Source organism: Hippocampus zosterae, chromosome 16, assembly GCF_025434085.1.
Source record: "Hippocampus zosterae strain Florida chromosome 16, ASM2543408v3, whole genome shotgun sequence".
Lineage (NCBI taxonomy): Eukaryota > Metazoa > Chordata > Actinopteri > Syngnathiformes > Syngnathidae > Hippocampus > Hippocampus zosterae.
The window spans coordinates 19,670,269-19,691,035 of NC_067466.1; the positions used below are offsets into that span (position 1 = coordinate 19,670,269).

At 58.1% G+C, this 20,767-nt stretch overlaps 2 protein-coding genes and 3 non-coding genes across 6 annotated transcripts; 2 read left to right on the forward strand and 3 right to left on the reverse strand.

Annotated features, from left to right (window-relative positions):
- The first annotated feature begins 414 nt into the window (after positions 1 to 414).
- On the forward strand, positions 415 to 486 carry trnaa-cgc (transfer RNA alanine (anticodon CGC)). The gene has a single exon. It is a non-coding gene; the product is annotated as a tRNA-Ala (tRNA).
- Positions 487 to 737: 251 nt separating this feature from the next.
- Positions 738 to 810, reverse strand: trnav-uac (transfer RNA valine (anticodon UAC)). Its single transcript has one exon. It is a non-coding gene; the product is annotated as a tRNA-Val (tRNA).
- Positions 811 to 939: 129 nt separating this feature from the next.
- Positions 940 to 1,012, reverse strand: trnav-uac (transfer RNA valine (anticodon UAC)). Its single transcript has one exon. It is a non-coding gene; the product is annotated as a tRNA-Val (tRNA).
- A 423-nt stretch (positions 1,013 to 1,435) lies between these two features.
- Positions 1,436 to 6,240, reverse strand: LOC127588359 (trafficking protein particle complex subunit 14-like). Of its 2 annotated transcripts, XR_007959056.1 has the most exons (14): positions 6,045 to 6,240; positions 5,379 to 5,707; positions 5,184 to 5,279; positions 4,928 to 5,057; positions 4,614 to 4,700; positions 4,419 to 4,539; positions 4,074 to 4,221; positions 3,899 to 3,981; positions 3,509 to 3,660; positions 3,270 to 3,406; positions 3,034 to 3,112; positions 2,654 to 2,768; positions 1,767 to 2,209; positions 1,436 to 1,736 (listed from the first exon to the last, which is right to left on the reverse strand). XR_007959056.1 is itself a non-coding variant. In XM_052047044.1 (13 exons), exons 1-13 carry the CDS (start codon positions 6,238 to 6,240, stop codon positions 2,041 to 2,043), a joined length of 1,842 nt encoding a protein of 613 aa, XP_051903004.1. In that variant the 3' UTR covers positions 1,436 to 2,040. The 2 variants fall into 2 exon arrangements, 1 of the variants encoding a protein (XP_051903004.1); XM_052047044.1 differs by having other exon boundaries at positions 1,436 to 2,209.
- Positions 5,836 to 20,502, forward strand: nup98 (nucleoporin 98 and 96 precursor). Its single transcript, XM_052047024.1, has 35 exons — positions 5,836 to 6,890; positions 8,103 to 8,212; positions 8,330 to 8,425; positions 8,505 to 8,696; positions 8,771 to 8,910; positions 9,266 to 9,373; positions 9,458 to 9,641; positions 9,744 to 9,910; positions 10,137 to 10,274; positions 10,346 to 10,481; positions 10,600 to 10,692; positions 10,957 to 11,097; positions 11,201 to 11,334; positions 11,713 to 11,900; positions 11,975 to 12,091; positions 13,068 to 13,239; positions 13,345 to 13,444; positions 13,517 to 13,630; positions 13,707 to 13,845; positions 13,922 to 14,099; positions 14,317 to 14,475; positions 14,549 to 14,752; positions 15,137 to 15,242; positions 15,322 to 15,521; positions 15,614 to 15,795; positions 15,916 to 16,151; positions 16,239 to 16,496; positions 16,804 to 16,961; positions 17,085 to 17,225; positions 17,417 to 17,580; positions 17,706 to 17,927; positions 18,400 to 18,641; positions 19,237 to 19,391; positions 19,462 to 19,582; positions 19,862 to 20,502. The coding sequence occupies exons 2-35, from the start codon at positions 8,134 to 8,136 to the stop codon at positions 20,047 to 20,049; spliced, it is 5,352 nt and encodes a 1,783-aa protein (XP_051902984.1). The 5' UTR covers positions 5,836 to 6,890; positions 8,103 to 8,133; the 3' UTR covers positions 20,050 to 20,502.
- Positions 20,503 to 20,767: the final 265 nt, after the last annotated feature.

Consider the following 20,767-nt stretch of genomic DNA (forward strand, 5'->3'; position numbering starts at 1 on the left):
ACGTCATTCCGTTGCCTCCCGGAACGTCATCACCGTGCGACTCCTCAACGACGAGCAGGCTCAGGCTAGCAAGTGGTTGTGATCTTGGGCGAGAGTTGAGTTGCCTTCCGCGCGTTGCAGAGCACTCACTCTCGTCACGTCCCTCACTCATTTGTCAAATAACAACCCATCAGTCGATTGAACCTGGGAAGACTTTCTACTCTTTGTAATCTTAGACCAACATTTTAGTGTAAAGGCTTACCAGGTTCGTTACGGCTGACGTGGCGGTTTTGAAAAGGAAAAGGAAATGCCGCCACAGGATGTCATCGAAAGCGGGCGAACCAAAGTTTGTAATCGAAACGCCGAGCGCATTTTCCTGAGCCTTGTGCCCGTATTTGTGTTTATATCTTCATGTTCTGGGCTACGACCGCTCACGGGGATGTAGCTCAGTGGTAGAGCGCATGCTTCGCATGTATGAGGTCCCGGGTTCAATCCCCGGCATCTCCATTTTGGAGCGGCGACAGAAAACATGACCCGGCAGAAATAAGCAATGAAAGTCAATCTCCATCATCAAAATAGTCACACGTCGGAAGCATTTTCATGTCAGCGTTTGGCAAGGCGTGCGTATCCGATGCACTACGGCTGCAAGGGCTACTGCGCAAATACTGTTATCTGCATAAAATTGACTAACCTATTTTGTTCCAAAATACAATCTCCGAGTGGTGTCAATCTTGCTTTAAAATTCCCAAAAGAGTTCATGGTTCCACTGGGGCTCGAACCCAGGACCTTCTGCGTGTAAAGCAGACGTGATAACCGCTACACTATGGAACCCGACTTCTTTCCTCTCGACAAATTGCGGCATACATAGTTAGCAGGTTAGTCCGAAAGGAACGAAGTTCAATCGCTGCGCTGCTGTGTTCGAAAGTTCGTCTGACGTCACGCGAAACAAAATGTTCGTCCTGGTTCCACTGGGGCTCGAACCCAGGACCTTCTGCGTGTAAAGCAGACGTGATAACCGCTACACTATGGAACCTTGACGCCCCGATGCTGGCTTCCGACCATCAAGAAGGGGAGCGAGGCGCTCTCCGCTCGCGCCAATGCGCGTGTGTATGACGTGATGACGTAAAGGAAGGCGACGTGTCCCGGAACGGAGGGTGATGTCGCGGAAAGGAGACGGGCTGCAAGTGCGCTCTGCCCAGCGGTGTTCGGAAGCGATCGGAGCGCGCCACCAGCGCTGCGGGTTGCCGAGCCGCCACTCGATGGGAGTCCGTTGCCGTGTTGCGTCGCTTTGTCGAGCTTGTGCCGAGTTTCCTGCGGTCCTCTCCACCTCCTTGCAACTTCCTGCCCAAAACAACTCCGTGGCGGTTCGCCACCCGCTCCGTCCGGAGCCAGGTGGATTCCCAAAGAACGAAGCGAGAATTCACGGAGAGGTTAGTTGACAAAAAGACGGAGTTCATTTCATTGGGCGCTGGGATTGCTGTTAACTTTATTCAAGTTGATACTGATGTCGACTGACAACACTGCAAAAACGTCGCCCGAAATGTCTTCCTTTGTAAAATGAGTCACGGGAAGGTGATGATGACAATGATGACATTGTTCTACAAATGGCAACCAACATGCGCGTGTATTGTCCAATTGAAAAAGGCTTCCAATGGCCAAGAGATGCCACAAGATGGTGTCACGGCACGACCCGAGGCCCCCCCACTGACGACCGCATAGTTCCTTGGCACCGAGATGGCCCCAAAGCTACCCTTGGACTTTGAGGGCCCACGGCGAGTGGCGCCGACATGGGGGAACGTTGCCATTTGGCTTGTTGGAGCGCCTACGGCGGGGCGGCGAACTACAAACAAACGGGTACGCGTGGACGGCCAAAGCTTCTGGGGGGGGGGGGGGGGGGGCAGGGGTTGCCGGAGTCCGAACATACGCCCAGGAGTACTGATGTATGAGCTGCTGTGGTGAAGACTGCACGCAAGGCAAAAGAGCGCATTTTTCCAAGGACGCCAATCTCCGGACTGCCCTGCTCCCAGGCGTCCTTTGAGGTGCGTTCTCCCGGATGTCCTCCTAGAGGTCCTCCGCGCGTCGCGGGTCCACCACCAGAACTTTACACTCCCGCTTGGCAATCTTGTCCAGCGACAGAAGGCTCTTGTCCTGCGGCGGCAAGTGCAGCGGCCGGCCCACCGGAGAGCCCACCGGGGGCGTGATGGCGCGCCGCTCCATGGCGCTGCCCGTCCTGAGATAGGGGGGGCGGCGACACGATTCTCAGCTTGGCCTTCCGCCATTAAGGGGCCGCTCAAAAGTCCGAGCGACGACAGTGAGGCCCTGCGATGTAGCGCCTCATCCGTGGCGATTTTCTCGGGGTCGTTCGGGGCCTTTTTCGCCTTGAGCTCCCGATGCTAATTCGATGCTATTTTGCAGATCTTAGCGTGATGATGGTCTGCTTGTCGGGTGTCGCTTTCACCGTCAACAAGGCATGTTTGTAGCGGCAGAGTTTGCGAGTCTCCTTTTATCAGTGTCTTTCGCGCTATCTCAGACTTTCAGCCGTCGCAAGGGAATCGGCAACGTCTCATCGAACGGGGCCTCACTGTTGTCGTTTTTTTCCTCCCAAGCAGGGATGAAAGGCGGCTAAGCAGAGTCACGCGGCGGCGGCGGCGGCGGCGGCAGCGGTCTCGCCTACCTCATCATGTGCGAGCGAGACGGCTGCTGGTGGGAGAAGGACTGGGAGCGGCCCAAACTGGCCTGGTGGCGGTCCAGCAGGTCTCGCATGGCCGGGCTGGACGGGCTGTTCTTACCTGAGCGCATTCAAGGACAGAAGGTGTGTACTTCGGGTCTGCCGATGGCGTCTTTTGCGGGTGGACGAGAAATACGTTCACGCTGAGAAATGAAAAAGCGACGGCTGCCTCCAGCATTGGAGATGCCCAGCGCCTACTTGCTGTTGTATGCCGAGCGTCACGCTCACATCTCGGTAACGGCGACTTAACATCTACCCAAGGCGGATGTTCACGGGGGGGGAGGAGCTTGAGAAGGAGGACCGGGTGGTGCGCGAGGCGCGCTTACGTGAGAGCGGCCTGGCGTCGGGTGGCGGGTTGGACACGGATGCCGTGAACTGCAGCTTGAGCTTCATGTGCTGACTGAGCTGAGGAGGCAAAAAGGAGGGCCTGGTTCATCCATCGCCCGCTCACTTGGGCCACCTTCGCCGCCCCAAGTCAGGAATAAGCGGAGGAATCCCGAGCGCGAGCCGATTCCCGAGCCCCGCGTGGCTAAGCAGGGTTCTGCGCCGGGCGGCGTGCTACCTCGTAGAGTCCCGGTCGGAGGACCTGGAAGGCCACGCTGAAGGTCAGAGTGCTGCCCTTGCGACAGTGGCCCAGGTTGCTGAGGGGGCTGTGGCACACCACCGCAGACGGCGCGGCGTCCTCGCTCTGACCGCGCCCTGGAAACACAAATGCCACAAACGCGGCTCGCCGAGAAAAACGCCCACGACTTTGACTCGCGCCCGAGACCGGCAAGGGGAGCCGGCGAAAGCCCAACCCACCCTCGGGAGTCCAGACGAGGCGCACGGACAGGAAGTCCTGCAGGTTGTTGAGCAGCACGTATTTGACCTTGAAGCGCTCCTTGACCTGGACGGTGGCGGGACAGCTGGCGGTCATCACGAACCTCGGCCGGTCCAGGCGGACGCTCGGCAACCTGCGGAAGTAAGCCGCGACAAAGACTTTTGCTCCCGTCCTCGACCAAGCAAGCGCCGCTAGCCTTGCAAAGTGCGGTGCCTCGGAGGAGATCGTTGCCTTCTAGGAGGCGGCCACTGGATGGTGCTAAAGTGCGCACACCATAACTTCAAGCGCGTCGTAGTTAAAGGAGTCTTCTTCGGCTATTCTACGCCCTTGAATCGGAGGACGGATTGCGCAAGATGCGGCGACGCTCGTACCTGTAGTGGGTGTAGATGCAGTTGGTGAACGGCATCTTTGGAGTCGACCACTGCAACACGGCGAGCAGAGGAACCTCCATGCCCTGAGCACAAGGACGCCAGACGCGCGTTCCACCTTAGCTTAGGGGGTGGCATGGAAGAAGCGCAAGCGCGCCGATTGGCTGAGCGAGCGCACCTCGTTGGACTCATCCTGCGGCATGTTGTCGAGGTGCAGCTGGAAGAGGAAGTCGTGCTCCTCCAAGGTGCCCAGCGTGCTGGGAAGGCGGCCGGCGGCGCTGTCCACCTTGCAGAACGACGCCATGCCCACCTCGCCCGAGCGGTGGCTGCGGCCACGGCGGGCTGTCAAGGGAGCGCTTCTCCAACTCGGTCAGCCCTCCCCCAATTCAGCCGAACTGCCGCTCGGGAATTACAAAGTAGTAGCTATTCGCGAACGTTCCCCAAATGACGTGGCTCCCAACATCTGACTGGGCTCTTGCCAAAACTCCCGACAAAGCAAAGGAGCAAAAATGTGTGTACGTACCAAACGTTGTCCACCAGCAGCACGGAGCCGTCGGGCATGACGGGCAGGTAGGAGGCGTTGAGGTCCGGCAGAATGCGCAGGTCGCGCACGCGCACCTCCTCCTGCGACGCCTTGTTGAGCACTGAGCGCGAGCAGAACGACAAGGTCCGTGGCGGCGCTCGGCACGGCGGGCCGGACGGCGTCCACGCGCCGTACCTTTCAGCACCGCCAGGTGGCGCCCCGACACGCTCATCAGCTTACAGCGGACGGCGGGAGGCGGCAGGACGCTCAGGGTGGTGCTCACTAAGCGGAGACAAGTGCGCACGAGTGTGAGCCAACGCCGCCGCGAGACATTCGAGGGACCCAAAAGGGAGTTTCCTCTGCGGGCTCTCCTTTGGGCTCATCGTGCTGCGGCCAGCCGGATCGGGGCCTTCCTTTGGACAAGGCTCGGACATCTTGTCGTTTTTGGAAATCGATCGAGCGATAAGAGGTGTCCTTTTGAAACGTTCGGGGGCCGGGGGAGAGCAAACCTTGAGCCTTGAAGGTGTTCAGGTCGTGTCTGAAGGTGAGCGAGGGCTCCCGTTGCTGCAGGACGCTCAAGTAGCCCGACTCCTGCACCTCGGCTTGCTCCGCCTCCTCCTTCCACACCGTCACCATCACCTGAGGGCCACACGGCGCAGCTGAGGACGCACGCCGTAACGGGACAAGACGTCCCGGACGTCGGACACCGCGCGGAGAGTCGAGCTCCAAGGCCCTTGACTGAAATGCGAGGCGCGGAGGGGCCACCTTGACTTTGACGGTGCCCACGGGGAGTTGGTCCAAAGAGACGGTCAGCGGGAAGACGACCTCGTCCGCCAGAACCATCGGCTCGTCCAGGGGGGACTGCGCGGCGTGGCACACACACACACACACGAAAGAGAGGAGCGCTCAAGACGTCCCCGGCGCCGCTGCGGACTTTCCCCGCACGCGTTTCCCACTGACCTGGAGCGGAGCCCTGCGGAACTCGCGGCCGGCCGGCGCGCGCGAGTTGTGGATGAGCAGCGGCTTGCAGTCCCGGAAGGTCCGACATCGCGAGTCCACCCTGCTGCCCAGCGCGGCGATGGCCGCCTCCGCCGCCGCCATGTAGTCGTCGCCGGCGTCGTCGCCGCCCTCGTCGCCGCTGCTGCCGTAGTCGTGGTGGTGCTGGCCGGCCCGGTGGCGAGCGCTCTCACCCGGGCTCACGCTGGCCACGGCGCGCAGCGAGCCGGCCAGCTCGCGCCAGGCGCGACCGCCGCGCGATTCGCTCCCGAAAACGCCGGCTGCGGCGCCCCCTGTTGGAACGGCCAAGGACTGTCAGCCCCTTCTCGACACAGATCGTCCAAGCAACTCATTTCTGATGAATTTGAAGATTGCTCGGTTGTCCACGAATGCCACGAATGTATTGACGGTCCATGTCCATCTATTCTTAGCACGATGCATCACTGTCAGTTTGTCGCCTGCATCTGCGGCGTATCCCGTGTCGGTGTGTATATTTTGCGGCTGATCGGATATTAGTTGTCACGCGACTATGCGGCTCCATGACAAGAGTACCGCGGTGACCCGAGAGCAGCAACGGCACGCATCCCATCGCCATCGCCCCCCCATACCCCATCCCCCACCCTCCCTTACCGGGGCCTGGCTCGGTCGGCGTTGCCCTGCCCGCATCCCTGCAGCGCAGCACCAGCAGGAAGCGGACCGTCTCCCCCAGGTAGAGGTGGCTCCGGCGTGGTAGGGTTCGGTACCGGGCCGGCTCGGACAGGTCCGTGATGGGCACCGCCGGGAAATACATGAAGTACTCGCACTGAGACTCCATCATCTGCACCATGGCGACGATGGGAGGAGGAGGAGGAAACGAAACAATAGCGCGCCGGCCTGACTCGTGGCGCCACCTGCCGGAGGCGACCCTGCTACCACAGCACAAATTGACTTGTGTACGTGTGTGTGTGTGTCCTCAACCGTGTCGTCAAGCTGAGAACGTCACTAAATAAAAAGCGCATGTACTGGATAAGAACCAGACTGGTCGAACCCTGAAACCTGAAGCAATCACCATGCATCGTGGAAAAAGCGGCATGAGACGAATTCGCGGTTCTCCAACGAGTTCGTTGAGCTGGCGAAAATGTATCGTATGCCAGAATCTGCGTGTGACATCGGCTCTTTTCCCCACCAACAATAAAAGTAGAACAAACACAAAGTAAATCATCACATTTAAAAAATAAAATCCAGTGAATTGAAGCGTAGCGGAGAACCGGATGTGACGCTTTACGCACAACAGAAAATACGTTACGTCACCGCGCAGAGTTGAAAATGCGTCGTGACGTAGTTTAGCAGTTTCCCTCCGCGCTGACAAAGCTAGCCGGACAGCTAGCTAAATGTTAAGCTAGTGACACATTTTCGAGGCTTGTTGCTAATTTCCCCTCTTTCTTTCTCACTACAAAGAAGCTGGAGTTGGAGGGACCGAGGAACGTGTCGCAAAAGGCAAGTCGCGTAACAGGAAGGCCCGTTGTTCGCCGACTCTTGGTGTTTTGCGAAGCTAGCCAGATTTAGCTGAACGGCTAACGTCGCTTTGGACGGCTCGAAAGTTTTTACGACGAGTCTCCGAGCGCAGCTCGGTTTGAGCAGGGAATCCCAAAGTGACGTCGTCGACCCCCCGGCCCCCCACGTAAGACCAAAGTCACTTTATTGACACGTGCGGTGATGAGTTCGTCGAACTAACGTGCTAGCGGAAAGCATGTTGGTGGCTTCTGGCTGTGACGTCAACGGCTCTTCGTCAGCTTTATTACAAAAAATGCACTCGACGGCTAGTCAGGTGGGTTATTTTGACGATTACCCCGGACAAACTGACCCGGAATGTCCAAAAAGTAAAGGCGCAGCAAGCTGCATCATGCTGACCCCGAGGCGTTCACGGCTCCCGACGCTGTGACGAGTTTGGCCAGGTTATGGGTCAGATGGAAAACTTTAGCCATTGCTCGATTCGCATGGCACCACTATTATCAGACCGATCATTTAAAGGCCATTCCAGTGATATGAATGTCTTTCCCCTCTGATAAATATGAGTCATGTTCTGAATCTTGAAACTGCCAACAACGCACCAGTTTCCTGCCCTACTTCCTAATGCTGAATCAATGGGGGCTGTTTAGACAGATCCCGGCTTCAAACCGTCATATATTTTTAACCTCTTTAATGTTACCTTATATACTGCCATTTTCCAATAATATATGCAGGCATTCAATGTATCACATGGGGAAAAGAAGCAAGACAATATTTCAAGTTGAACTGATTCCAAGAGTGGTTTGGTCACTAACAAGTGCCGGAAAGTTGGCAAAAATATTGACCAAAGTTAAAGCAGGTGTTTGCCAATGTTTTATTTGAACTCAACACCGAGGAGAATATTTGCTGGTGCGTGAAGAGCATTTGACCAATTTCAAGCTAATCAAGGTCTTGAAACGATTCCTCGATGATCAAAGTAGTTGTTGATTCATTTGATAATCAGTTAGTTGTCGATGAGTTCCAATAAGCGTTGCACCTCTCCTCACCATTTAAAAGTTATCGCATCACATCATGAGCATATGGGCTTCGCGCTGGACCCTGTTTCGTAGAATTTGAGTTCACATAGTAAGAAAAGAGGACTGCGGGAATGTTTTAGGAACCACAGGCTGTGGTGTTCATTTGTGTTTTGCCCGTTTGCAGTGAACCCGTGCTGGCCTGCTAGCAGGGCAAGATGTTCAACAAGTCGTTCGGGACCCCCTTTGGCGGCGGCTCGGGGGGATTCGGCACCGCTTCCACCTTTGGGCAGCAAAGTAAGTTGGTCAACCACTCGTCAACCCAAACAACCGCCACTTTCGGACCACGGGGTTTGCGAGGGGGCGGCGCATTGTGCATGTTGGGCGACATCGGCATGTTCCCCGTGTGCGCAGACGCGGGCTTTGGCACCACGGGGGGGTTCGGTACGTCGGCGTTTGGGGCCACCACCAACACCGGAGGGCTCTTTGGCACCACGCAGAACAAACCCGGTTGGTGGATTCTCTCGTCGCGCCACACTGTCGCCCGCGCGGCCACTCTGACGCACGCCCCCGTTCTTTCGCCGACCAGGCGGCCTGTTCGGCTCCAGCACCTTCAGCCAGCCGGCGACGTCGTCCACCAGCACCAGCTTTGGCTTCGGCACCCCCAGCGCCACGTCCACCAGCCTGTTTGGCAACACGGCGGCGGGCAACACGACGGCCGGCGGGCTCTTCTCGCAGCAGAACAATGCTTTCAGCGCCAACAAGCCCACGTCCTTCGGAAGTGAGTCGCCGTCGCCCGTCAAATTCTCTCTCGTGCTTTGCGCGGGGTCACGGCATGCGCGTGTCTGAACGCAGGCTTCGGGACCGGCACCGGCAGCGGCGGGCTCTTTGGAGCCACCAACACCGCCTCCAACCCTTTTGGAGGTGCCACGTCCCTCTTCGGGGGCTCGGGCTTCTCGGCCACGCAGCAGCCCGGGACCACGGTCAAGTTTAACGTGAGTAGATTCGTGTCAACGTGGGCATTGGCGAATCGTGTGGGCGCGACAATCCCAAGCCATTCCTAAATGCGGTTTGATTGGCTTCATCGAGCGAAACCACTGCTCAGATGTTAGGGGTGAAGCAGAAATCTTGGCCTGAGAATCACTGTTCTGCTTGATGCTTGTTTCACACAAAAAGCCGTCCCCCCCCCCCCCCCCTGAGGTCAATATTGGACGAGTCTTGACCAGTCAGTCCAAAAGGGCTGGCAATTTGGACGCGGTGAATGCGTTGAGATGCAATCCAAGGCCAATTACTCGGATTTGGACACCTGCGGCCTCAATGCAAGTCCGCGTCTTTCTCTCCCGCACTTAGGCTCCAACGGGAAATGACACCATGGTGAAAGCCGGCGTGACCACCAACATCAACACCAAGCATCAGTGCATCACCGCCATGAAGGAATACGAGAACAAATCCCTGGAGGTGACCGGGCGCCCTCGTGTGGCCGCGGGTGGCCGCCCGCTCCCGTTTCTGACCCTTTGTGCCTTTTTGTTTGTCTCGCTCCAGGAATTGAGGCTGGAGGACTACCAGGCGGGACGCAAGGGCGCCACCAATCAAATGCCCGCCGCATCGGGCGGCCTGTTTGGGGCTGCCGCGCCCGCGGCCAGCGCCCCCGCCGGCCTCTTCGGCTCGGCGGCGTCCAACAACAACAACTTTACGTTTGGACAGAACAAGAGCACCTTTGGTCAATGTGAGTTGCGATGAGCCCGCCCTCCCCTCCAAAGTCGGCGGGTGACGGGGACCAAAACCGCGCTTGAATTCTCACCGCCTGTGCCGCCCGTGTCCCCGCCAGCCTCGACGGGGGGCTTCAGCGGCACCACGGGCGGCCTGTTTAGCCAACCCAACCAGCAGCAGGCCGGCAGCCTCTTCAAGCCCTTCGGTCAGACCACCACGGCGCAGAGCAGCGGCTTTTCCTTTGGCAACGCCAACACGCTGGGCCAAGCTAGCACCAGCAACATGGTGAGACTTTCAAGCTCACGTGCGTCCTCGCAAACACGCTGGTCATCTGCCCCCCGACCCTCTTTATCGTTTGATTTGTGTGTGGTTTGGATGCGGAAGGCCGCGCTAAAGTTCCTTTTGTTTCCAATCCGCGGCGGCAAAGAGATGCTAATTGTACCCACGCTGGAACGTTTGCGGATCCGAGCCGATGTATTGTCACGGGAGTGCCATTCTCGCTGTGTCCCAGGGTCTGTTCGGCAACACAGCGGCGTCTCAATCGGGCGGCCTGTTCGGCACCGCTCAGACGAGCGCCTCCACCGGCTTCGGGGCGGCCGGCGGACTCTTCGGCCAGGCCGGCGCCGGCTTCGGGAGCGTGGGCACTCAGGTGAGAGCGACCGGCGGCAAAATGGGTCAAAAGAGACCATCTGACGTCGTGCGTATCGCCGCCTCTTCCAGCCGAGCATATTTGGAAACAAAGCCGGCGGCTTTGGCGCCACTACAACCAGCGCCCCGTCCTTTGGCACCGGCACTGGAATCTTTGGCAACAAGCCTGCGCTCACGCTAGGAACTGGAGCCAACCCCTCAACATTTGGTAAGAGCACAGCTTCGCCCTCAATTCCCCGCACTGAATTCGTTCTGAACGCGAGCGCCGCCTCGGCACGTGACGCTCGGGTTGTTGTTTTTTTTTTTAATGCTATTGCCGCCGGCAGGCTTTGGCGCTAACCCCGCTGGAGGTAATCTATTTGGCAACAAGTCGACCACTGGAGGCCTCGGAACCGGACTGGGGAGCACCTTTGGAGCAGGTAAGTGCTGAATGACCCCAAAGGTGGCCATCTCTTGTGAGGTCCATGGCGTGTCTGGCACGGACGAATTGATTTTGCATGATTTTCCTGTGAAAAGCACCGTATAGCTTTTGTTTTCATACAGATTTGAGTTTAGTCCCCGCTCTTTTTGGGGGGGGGTTCTGGATTAATCATGCAAACCGAGGTTCCACCAAATTCTTATTTCAGAGCAGTGAAAGCAATTGACGTGTGCAGTTAACTGTCCCCGTTGTGCTTGCGGAGCAGTGGGCGCCGGGACCACGTCTCTGTTCGGAAATAACCAGAACAAGTTGGGCTCCACGCTGGGAACGATGGGAACCTTCGGCTCGAGTGGATTCAACAGCGGCACCGGTGCCATCGGCTTCGGAGCACCTCAGCAGCCCGTCGGTTAGCACCACTGCTCGTATTGCCAACTCCTCCGGGCAGCCGTTATCTCTCTGATTACCACCTCGTGAGGATCTGCCACGCTCCCGCTTTTCTTCCCCCCCAGCGCTGACGGATCCAAATGCGGCCGCAGCCCAGCAGGCCATGCTGCAGCAGCAGTTCAGCGTGCTGGCGTACTCGCCCTATGGAGACTCGCCGCTCTTCAGAAACCCGCTGTCTGACCCCAAGAAGAAGGAGGAGGTGAGCAATGCCAAATGCTCGCCAATATCTTGTGCGTGACAACAATATGCAGGTTGCCCGTACCATGCGTAGCCGCCGTCCCTCAGAGAAGTTTGCAGAGTGCCTCCGGCAGGCGAGCAAATCTCCTCTCTTTGCGTCATTGGAGCAGCGCCCCGAGCCAACACAATTGTCTTTTTCCTCAGCGATTGGGCCAGTTTGTGGTTCCAAACCCGGTTTCTCCTCAACACCCTGGCTTGCATTTTTTTTTTTACTTGATGGGCGTGTGAGGGTGGCCATTTTCAGTTGCGTCGAGTCAGGCCGGGTGTGCGGGGAAGGCGTTGCGATTTTGCAGTCGGCACTCACGCCCAAACTGTCGCTTGGGTTTTTGTCCGATCACAGCGTCTGAAACCAACCAACCCGGCCGCTCAGAAAGCTCTGACCACTCCCACGCACTACAAGCTGACCCCCCGACCGGCCACCAGGGTGCGCCCCAAAGCCTTGACCTCATCGGGCGGCTCCAAGTCGCAGCTCTTCGACGGTCTGGATGACGACGAGCCCTCGCTCACCAACGGAGCCTTCGTTCCCAGGTGAGCGTTGCCGCGGCGGACGCGCGCTCGGGCCAAGGGTTGTCGCTAAGTCGAGTTTGCCTTTGCGTCCGCAGGAAGAGCATCAAGAAACTCGTGCTGAAGAACCTGAACAGCAGCCAGTACAGCAGTCCCGCAAACAAGGACTCGGACGACCTGGCCTTGCTCTCGGCCTACCCTCACAACGGACACAGGTGTTTCCAACTTAAGCGCATCTCAACGGTCCTTTCGTAAATCGGTGTGTGTTTGATGCGCGCGGGGGTGGGGGTGAGGACAGGCGGATGTTACAAATGCGACCACCCTCGGAGAAAAGGTGCCGCGACGTCTCGGCATTCCAAAATATTTTTCAAACTCGATTTACTCCTCGCTCATGCTCGAGACACCTTTGAAGATTTCTCTTCCCACTCTCTTGCTGTCCAGAAACGTGTTGACTCTAGGATAACATCACTTTGGAGGAAAGGAATAGAAGACTCGCTCAGTTCTCCAAACAAGAGGCAGCATGTGCTTGCTCACAGTAGAAGTTTGCTGTAAAGCTGACATGTGCCGACAGAATGAGACTTTGTGTATAGGAACGCAACTCACCATTTTTTTAACAATTGATTCATCTGTTGGTTGTATTTTTAATAAGTCGATGAATTGGATGAATAAACCTTAAGTTTCCATCCCATTACTTAAAAACGGGACTATTTCCAATTGACAGAACAGAAAATGCACAAACTTGCCATTCCTGACGTGGTTGGGGTAGAATTGATAAAAATGCCCCTTGTTGTTTTCAACCCGAGGAGCTGATGGAGCAGAAAACAGAATATCGGTTTGCTGCCATGGAGAAAGAAGAAAATATTTACTGTTGAGTGAAAGTTGTCAGGTGATCTCTGATCAGTGGTCGACAAATCGAATGGTGTCAAGACACCCCGCCACCTTCAAGCAAATCAATGCTGGGTTGAAATTGCGCCAACTTCGTGCCAACTTGCCGTCGGCGGGTTTGTAGAAACGAGCAGAGATGCCACATTAATTCTCGCCCTTGAAACGACTGCGGCTTGAACGCGCGCGGGAGAGGTATCGCGTCGGATGCCCATGAAACGGAAGCTTGCGAATGATTTTGCCGACCCGGCGCCGATCATCCGAGCCGCGAGCCGCCCACTTAATGACGCCGCGCCGGCTTGTCCGCAGTCAAACGGAGGACGACGAGCCGAGGGCGGCGCCGGCCGCCGACGACCCGGAGGTCACGCACTTCTACGTCAACCCCATCGCCAAACCCGTTCCGCAAGGCCGCGCCCCCTGCGCCCTGCAGGACACCATCAGCGAGCTCAACGTGCACAAGGCCCCCAGGAACGGCCTGGAGGTGAGCCCCGGGTGCCCCCGAGCGGTTTTGCCCTTGTTCGTCAGGCGTCGATGTGCATTTCACACCCCCCCCCACCCCCCAACTCGTCCTTGTCAACAATCACAGTTGAGCAGCGAGGATGCGTCGGCGTCCCTGGGTGAAGAGTCTCTGCAGGAAGAGCGCGACGACGTCCTGCACGAAGCCAACCAGCCTCCTCACCCCGCAGGTGCGGCGACCTCGTCCGCCCCGCCCGCCCCCTTTCGCTTCCCCCTTTGACCTTATCGTTTGCCGCGCACAGGCATTGTGCTGAGGCGCGTAGGTTATTACACCATTCCCTCCATGGACGAGCTGAGCGACATGGTGGACGAGAGCGGCGAGTGCGTGGTGGACAACTTTACCGTGGGCAGGAAAGGTGACCTCCGCGACCGGTCGCCGCCGCCGCGCACGATCGGGCGCTTCGCTCAAACTGCGACGCGGTCGGCCCTCAGGTTACGGCTCGATCTTCTTTCCCGGCGCGGTGAACGTGACGGGGCTGGACCTGGACCAGATCGTTCATTTCAGACGCAAAGAGGTCATCGTGTACCCGGACGATAAGAACAAGCCGGCCGAGGGCGAGGGCCTCAACAGGTGCGCGGGCGTACGTCCGGGCGGCCGCCGCTTATATTTGGGGCCGCGCGTGTCCGACGCGTCTCTCTGGGTGCAGGCGGGCCGAGGTGACGCTGGACGGCGTTTGGCCCAACGACAAGACCACCTGCACGCAAATCCGCAGCCCCGAGCGCCTCGCCGACATGAACTACGAAGGCCGGCTGGAGAAGGCGGCGCGCAAGCAGGGAGCGCGCTTCCTCGAGTACAGGCCTGAAACCGGTTCCTGGGTCTTCGAGGTACGTGCGCGCCTCTGATCGCGCAAGTTTGTGACTAAGGAGAGAGTTTGTGAGTTGGCAATGTGCACCCGTGAGTTGATCAATATGGAAGCCTTTGTCGACGTGACTGTGTCTTTGTGTATATGGTGACAATTTGTGTTTGGCAATACATCTTAAGAGCTGTTAAGAGGTGGTGTGTGCCTTTTCGTTGTTGATTTTTGTTGCACCTCTCTCCCAGGTGGCTCATTTCTCCAAGTATGGGCTGCAGGAGTCGGACGAAGACGACGACCTTCCGCTCAAGACGGACCCCAAGAAGCTGAAGATGATGACGTCGTCACTTCCCCCCTCCAGACCGCCGCAGCCCCCTCCCCCCTCTCAGCAGCCAATGCAGACGCAGGTAACGGCGACTCCGCATTCGGGCGGCGCGATAAAACGCCGCATTGCTCACGGCCTCCGTCCGCTCTCGTCAGACCCCCGCGCTCGCCGAGCCGGCGAGCGACGTAGCCGAGTTGGATAGCGACATGGCCGACGTCACGCAGAGCTTCCCGGCGGAAAATGAGGACGACGCCGAGTCGGCGCTCGGCCCGGGGGGTGCCGCGGGCGCCGAGCAAGATGGCGTCTCGGCATCCGGCCGCATGGCGTCCTCGCTGGGCGTCAACCCGCACACCCTGCAGGTAAGCTTTGGCCGCTCCTTGGCGCGACCTTGGCGCGTTCGTCCCCCCCAGGAATCTGCTGAGAAAAAAAGGATTGCTTCCACAGAGAACGATCGTAATTTTGATTCTCCAATTTGATTCTCTTTACGACTTGGGCGGAAAGCTTTGAAATTTGCGGCAAAGTCTGTGCGTCTCTGTCGGGCCTCTTCCTGCCGCCGAGGCGTATTTTTGGCCGCCGCAAATGGCCTTGAAGCGCTTCTTCCACATTTGCACTCCAAGACTTTTCGCACCGGAACAACCCCGAAAGAAACAGGATTGCGACGACGCTAGACACAAACGTGGCCGGCGCACGAATCGGCGTGAGCTTGCCCTCGAAAGCCAAAGGTGCCCTTTGTTTGGCCTCAGATCATGAAGGCGTCTCTGTTTGCTGAGGATGAGGACGAGAGCGACTTTTTCCAGGAGCGCGTGAAGATCTCCTCGCCGCACCTGGTCCCGCCGGGACCGGCCTCGGGTATGAACTCGAAGCAGATGACTTTCCCGCACGGTGGCCGCGCAACTCCCTGAACCGTTTTCTGCCCCCCTGTGGCCAGCGGGTGCTCTCTTCCAGGCTCGCTTTTCTTCCGGCCTGCTCTCCTCGCTCCCCGAAGCGCCCCGCTCGTCCCCCTGGGTGCCACCCGCCGCGTCCTCCTTCTTGCTGCCCCCCAAGCCGGTTGAGCCCCCGGTGAGGACCGTCGGGGTCCGGCGCTTGGGCGGCCCCGTCCCCCTGGAAGAGTCCGTCACCCAGGGAAAGGCAAGAGGACGCTCCCGCTACTCGCAGTTGCAGTTGCCCCCCCCCCCCCCCCCCATCTCTGTGGCGTGACGACGTTTGTCGCTTGCTTGCAGGGAAACTTGCTGATGGACGCCGGTTTGTACACGGGCCGCTCGTTCCGGGTGGGCTGGGGCCCCGGCTGGACGCTGGCGCACTGCGGCGATCGGCCGAGCTCACTGCCGAGCTCACGGCTCGGCCGCCGAGGATCAAACGACGCGGACTTTGGTTTCCTTCCAAAACCTGCCCGGAACAAACCGTAAGACGCACTCGCTCAACAGAGGCGTAGACGCTTTCCCCCCTCCCCGAACCACCGAAATGACCCTTACACAAGATCTGCGATGACGTCATTTCTTCTTTGTCAATGTGGCGCGGGCAGGCTAGCGGAGAGTCCCTACAAGGTGCTTTTGGAGCGGCTGGTGGCTCTGCCAGAGACGAGCGAGGAGCAGGGCCGAGAGGTGCTTCGGCGCCCCCTGGATATCTGTCTCGAGCACAGCACCGTCAGCACCGAGGCCTCGGCTTGCCCTCTCGTCCGCCCGCAGCCCGGCGTGGCGGCGCTGCACGACTACGCCGATTGGATCTCCGAGCTGAGCGACGAGCGGGAGCGCGCCGACCGTAAGAATCGTCATTGGGAAAACATGGATATATGCCACTGCCTCTCATTGGTGGCGTCATTGATCGCGGTGCTTTGCGTGTCCTCAGCGGTGCTGGCCTACTGGTGCGAGGTGTGGACCTTGTGCGAGGCCCTCTGGGGCCAGCGGGCGCACGCCGAGCCCCTGGGCCACTACGAGCGGCAGATGGAGAGGAGGCGCGCCTTCTCCACCTGGCTCTCTCGGCGCACCGCCCGGCGGGTGGAGGAGGAAGTGGCGCAGGCGGGCAAAGGCCGCCGCGCCGAGGCCGTCTTCAGCTACCTGACGGGAAACCGCATCAGCGAGGCCTGTCGTCTGGCGCAGAAGGAGGGTGAGCGCGCCTTTTCTCGCTCAAGTTTTCTCGCCGACGGCTGCGGTGACCGAAACAGGAAATGGAAAGGAAGCGGGGCGCGACTTGACGTGGCATGCGGGAAAACTATTCGAAGGGGTGTGCGTCGTGTGTTCCCGCTGCGAGACGATTGCCATCGGCCGCTTTTAACTGTCAATCGCCGCCAAAGTCGCAAGGCAGAAAGTGCTTGACATGCAACAACGGCATCCTCATTTGGACGGTCGCGTCCGTCACCGTTCATCTGTCCATTTCCATCTTTTTTTTTCTTCTTTTTTTGTTCTTGCGCCAGGAGACCACCGCCTGGCCCTGCTGCTGTCGCAGGCCGCCGGCTCGCAGTACGGCCGCGAGCTGCTGGCCCTGCAGCTGGCAGACTGGAACCGCACGCAGACCGACGGCTACCTGACGGAAGAACGCCTGCGAATCTTCATGCTGCTCGCCGGAAAGCCCGTAGGTGGCCGGCCGGCTCTTTCGGCGGATGCTCGGCTTCACGAGCCCGGCCCAGCTCAATCCAGGGCAAAGTTCTCTTGGGATTTGCCGACGCTCGAACGTGTTTTGCGTGCGTCCCTGCAGGTGTGGCAGACGTCGGAGTCGGTGGTGAACGCGTGCTCGCAGCTGGACTGGAAGCGTTGCGTGGCCGTCCACCTCTGGTTCATGCTGCCGCCCACCGCCTCGGTGGCCGACGCCCTTGCTGAGTACCAGGACGCCTTCCAAGTGAGCCAGGCCGCCGCGCAGGCGACGGGACGGTCGCCAGCCGGCACGGCGACGTCTCTCGGAGGCGACTCGACCGCCCACGCCGTCATGACAAAGCAAAAGCAAAAAAAAAAAAAAAAAAATATCCCGGCCGGTTGAAATGAAAATGGATGAATGGCCCGGCCTGCCTTTGTGGTTTTGTCGCCCCGCAGGGATCGCGTGAGGGGGGCAAATATGCCTGCGCCCCGCTGCCTCCCTACCTGAAGGAGGAGCAGCCGGGCATGGGGATGGAGCGCCGCGACCAAGACGAGGACGACGAGTCGAAGCGGCCTCTCTACGATGTCTGCTTCCACCTGCTCAAACTCTACAGCGACAGGTACCGCCGGCAGCCAAAATGCCCCCCCCAAAATGCAACTTTTCGGGGCTGCTCGCCGTCGCTCGGTACGCGCCAAGGCGGGCCTCAAGTCTTTGTTTGGCTCCCCTCCTCGCGGTGCGGCGCAGACACTACGGCCTGCAGCAGCTGTTGGAGCCTCTGAGCGTCACTTGGGAGCGTCTGGACTTCCGGCTGAGTTGGCACCTTTGGGGCGTCCTGCAGGCGCTGCACTACAGCCACTTGAGCGCCGCACGCCAGGGCCTGCTGCACGCCAGCTACGCCGCGCAGCTGGAGAGCGCCGGCCTGTGGCACCTGGCTGTCTTCATCCTGATGCACATCCCCGACCACACGTACGTACCTGCGCACGCATGCGCTGGCTAGAAAAAGTCGACACACCCGGGGACGGTCGATGTGACCTCCATTTTGTCCAGCTCCGCAGGAGGGGAAACCAAATCCATTTTTTCACCCCTGTTGTTGAGAGGCTGAACTTCCGGAATGGGCACAATTTGACATCAACAAGTCGTTGAATCTAGTCATGCGTTACCGAAGTGGCTGTTGGTTGCCCTCTCAAGTGTTGTGAGTGTATCTCGGCTCGGCCAGGGAAAACAGCCCAGCCTGGCTGCGCTTTTCTCAAGCGACACTCAAATTTGCCCAAACGAAAATGTGTTCGGCTCCAAAGTAGCCCACAAAGTGCAAACATTTTTCGGCGTCATGTCGCAAGCCAAACAAAATGTCAGGGGAAAGCCTTGTTGAACGCGGCGTCTGACCTTGAGCCTCGGGGTCATATCATGTGACCGGCCTCCGCCCTCTTCTCCCGTTTAGCCAGCGCGAACGTGCGGTGAGGGCCGTGCTGAGCCTGCACTGCCCCCTGCAGGAGACGGACGAGTCGCTGAGCAGGGAGCGCTTCCTGACCGACCGCCTGCTCGTGCCCGAGCGCTGGATCCACGAGGCCAAGAGCGTTCGCGCCCGCCACTGCGGCGACAAGCACCGGGAGGCGCTGCACCTCTACCGCGCCGGCTGCTGGAGCCGCTGTCACCGGCTGCTCGTCGCGCACCTGGCCCCGGGTATGTCTGCCGCCCGCCGCCCGCTTCAAAATAGAGACGGGAAAAAGACCGCAGTCGGCGGCCTGGACCGAACGATCGGCACCAACGCGCGCTTATTTCGCCACCTCCACTCTGCGGCCGAGAACCTTACGATGGGGATTTTTACGGAGCGGCCCTTGGGTGGAAAAGATCAGTGGCGCTCTCCTTCCTCATCGCTGCGGAGACAGCTTTTCCGATATCATTGACCTTCTGTTTGCTACTCCCTCCGTGTTAGAATGTCGACGTTTCTCAGAAATCAAATGACGGCCGGCCATAATTACCAGTTCATATTCAGAAAAATAGCTGCTCTTTCTATTGGTACAATGTCGACATGAAGTCTTGGGGAATCGGATGACTCTCTCAAAATATCTTTTTCTCTCAACGTGACACCTTTCATCTCCAAATTCCGGCCATATGAAAAGTTGAGGTAAAATGTCACCGTCTCTGAAAAGGACGCCTGCTTCCTCCCAACCGCGAATCTCGGTTTCCATGTAAAATGCCCGCTTTTTCGGTCTGTCTGGCAATTGCACGTTTTCTTCCTAACTTGGTCCCAACCCCGAAAAATGCCATTTGCTAGATTGTATCATCAACGGCAACCACGACTACTTGCTGGAGTTCTTGGAGGGGCTGGCGGTGCCCGAGCACAGCGCCACCATCCAGGATTGGGATACTGCTGGCAAGGTTTACCTGGACTACATCCGGATCACCAACACCCTGCGGGCTGTTCAGCAGGTCGGTTGGTCGCCAACCTCGGTTAGTGGCAACGCGTGGCCACGCGTTGACGGCATCGGTTGCGTTCCAGGTGGAAAGTGGCGGCGCCGACGGCTACGAGCTGGAGCGCCTTCACACCCAAGTCACGTCTTTGTGCGACAGGATCCAGCTCCTGCCCTGTGAGGGCGCCAGAGACCGCTTGGCACAGTCAGGTAGCACAACACTTTGGGTTTCTTTTTTTGCCCCGCAGAATTCTGGGCAAACCTCGATGTGTTCCCCCAATGAGAAAAAGACATTTTGGCAACCTCATTCAAGGACACTTACTAGCTAAAGCTTTTCCAACGTTATTAGAAAATCCAGCACCGTTTTCCCTGAAAATCATACCCTTTTTCCACCCACCCTCATGATCCCAACTTTGATTTTCGAAATTGGGAACGGTAAGAATGGTAGAAGGTGGCTTTGAGTGATGACCAATGTGCGCGTGTCCTCAGAGATGGCCAAGTGCGTGGCCAACATCCTGCGCGTGGTGCTGAGTTTGCAGCGCGGCACGGGTGCGCCGCCGCCCCCGCAGCAGCTGGCGCCCCACCTGGCCCGGCTGCCCATGCCCGAGGACTACGCCCTGGAGGAGCTCCGAGGCCTCACCACCTCCTACCTGCGCCAGCTCATCGTCGGCCAGTGAGCGCCGCCCGCCAATCCAAGTACACGCCTAACCACGCAACGTTTCAGACTCTTTCGGGCACGCGGGCGCGTGCGCCGCTATTAGCTGAGCAAAACGCTACAGGAGGGTGTCCATATGTGAGCAGAGGCGAGATGTCTATCTTTCCCATGTTTTATGGATCAAAAAGTCCAGATGGACAAGTGTCCAACGCTCTATTTTTGTAGATTTTTGTTGGTTTTTTTGTGTCTTTTGGAATGTTTGTAAGCACACCTTATTAAACTAAAAATCAAAGTTTTGAACATGTCCTCACTGTTTTGAAAGCAACTTCACCTAAATTCATCTCACTTCTGCGTGCTTCAAATCGCTTTTGTACAAACGTGGGCTACAAAGGTGTTATTTTTGTTATTTTGTGACAACTCTGGCCTCATGGCGTCGTTTGTGTGTCCAAACTATTTTAATAAAGTCTCGTAAGAAGTGGTGACTTGCTGATATCGAATGGTGGGTTGTGTCACTTCCCAGTTATTCAACCACCTGTGGAACCTCGCCTCTCCCGATGAATCTCTTCCACGGCCAAAGCTATATATCCCAGAGCAAATTATGGAAGTCCAATTATTCCCAGTCTCGGACACCAGAAGATATCGGAACCCCCCCGCCCCAGGATTTAGTCGGTTATCCGCACAAAATCAGCTGGGACAAGCTCCAGCAATTTCCCGCGAGCCTGTTGCGGACAAGCGGTGTT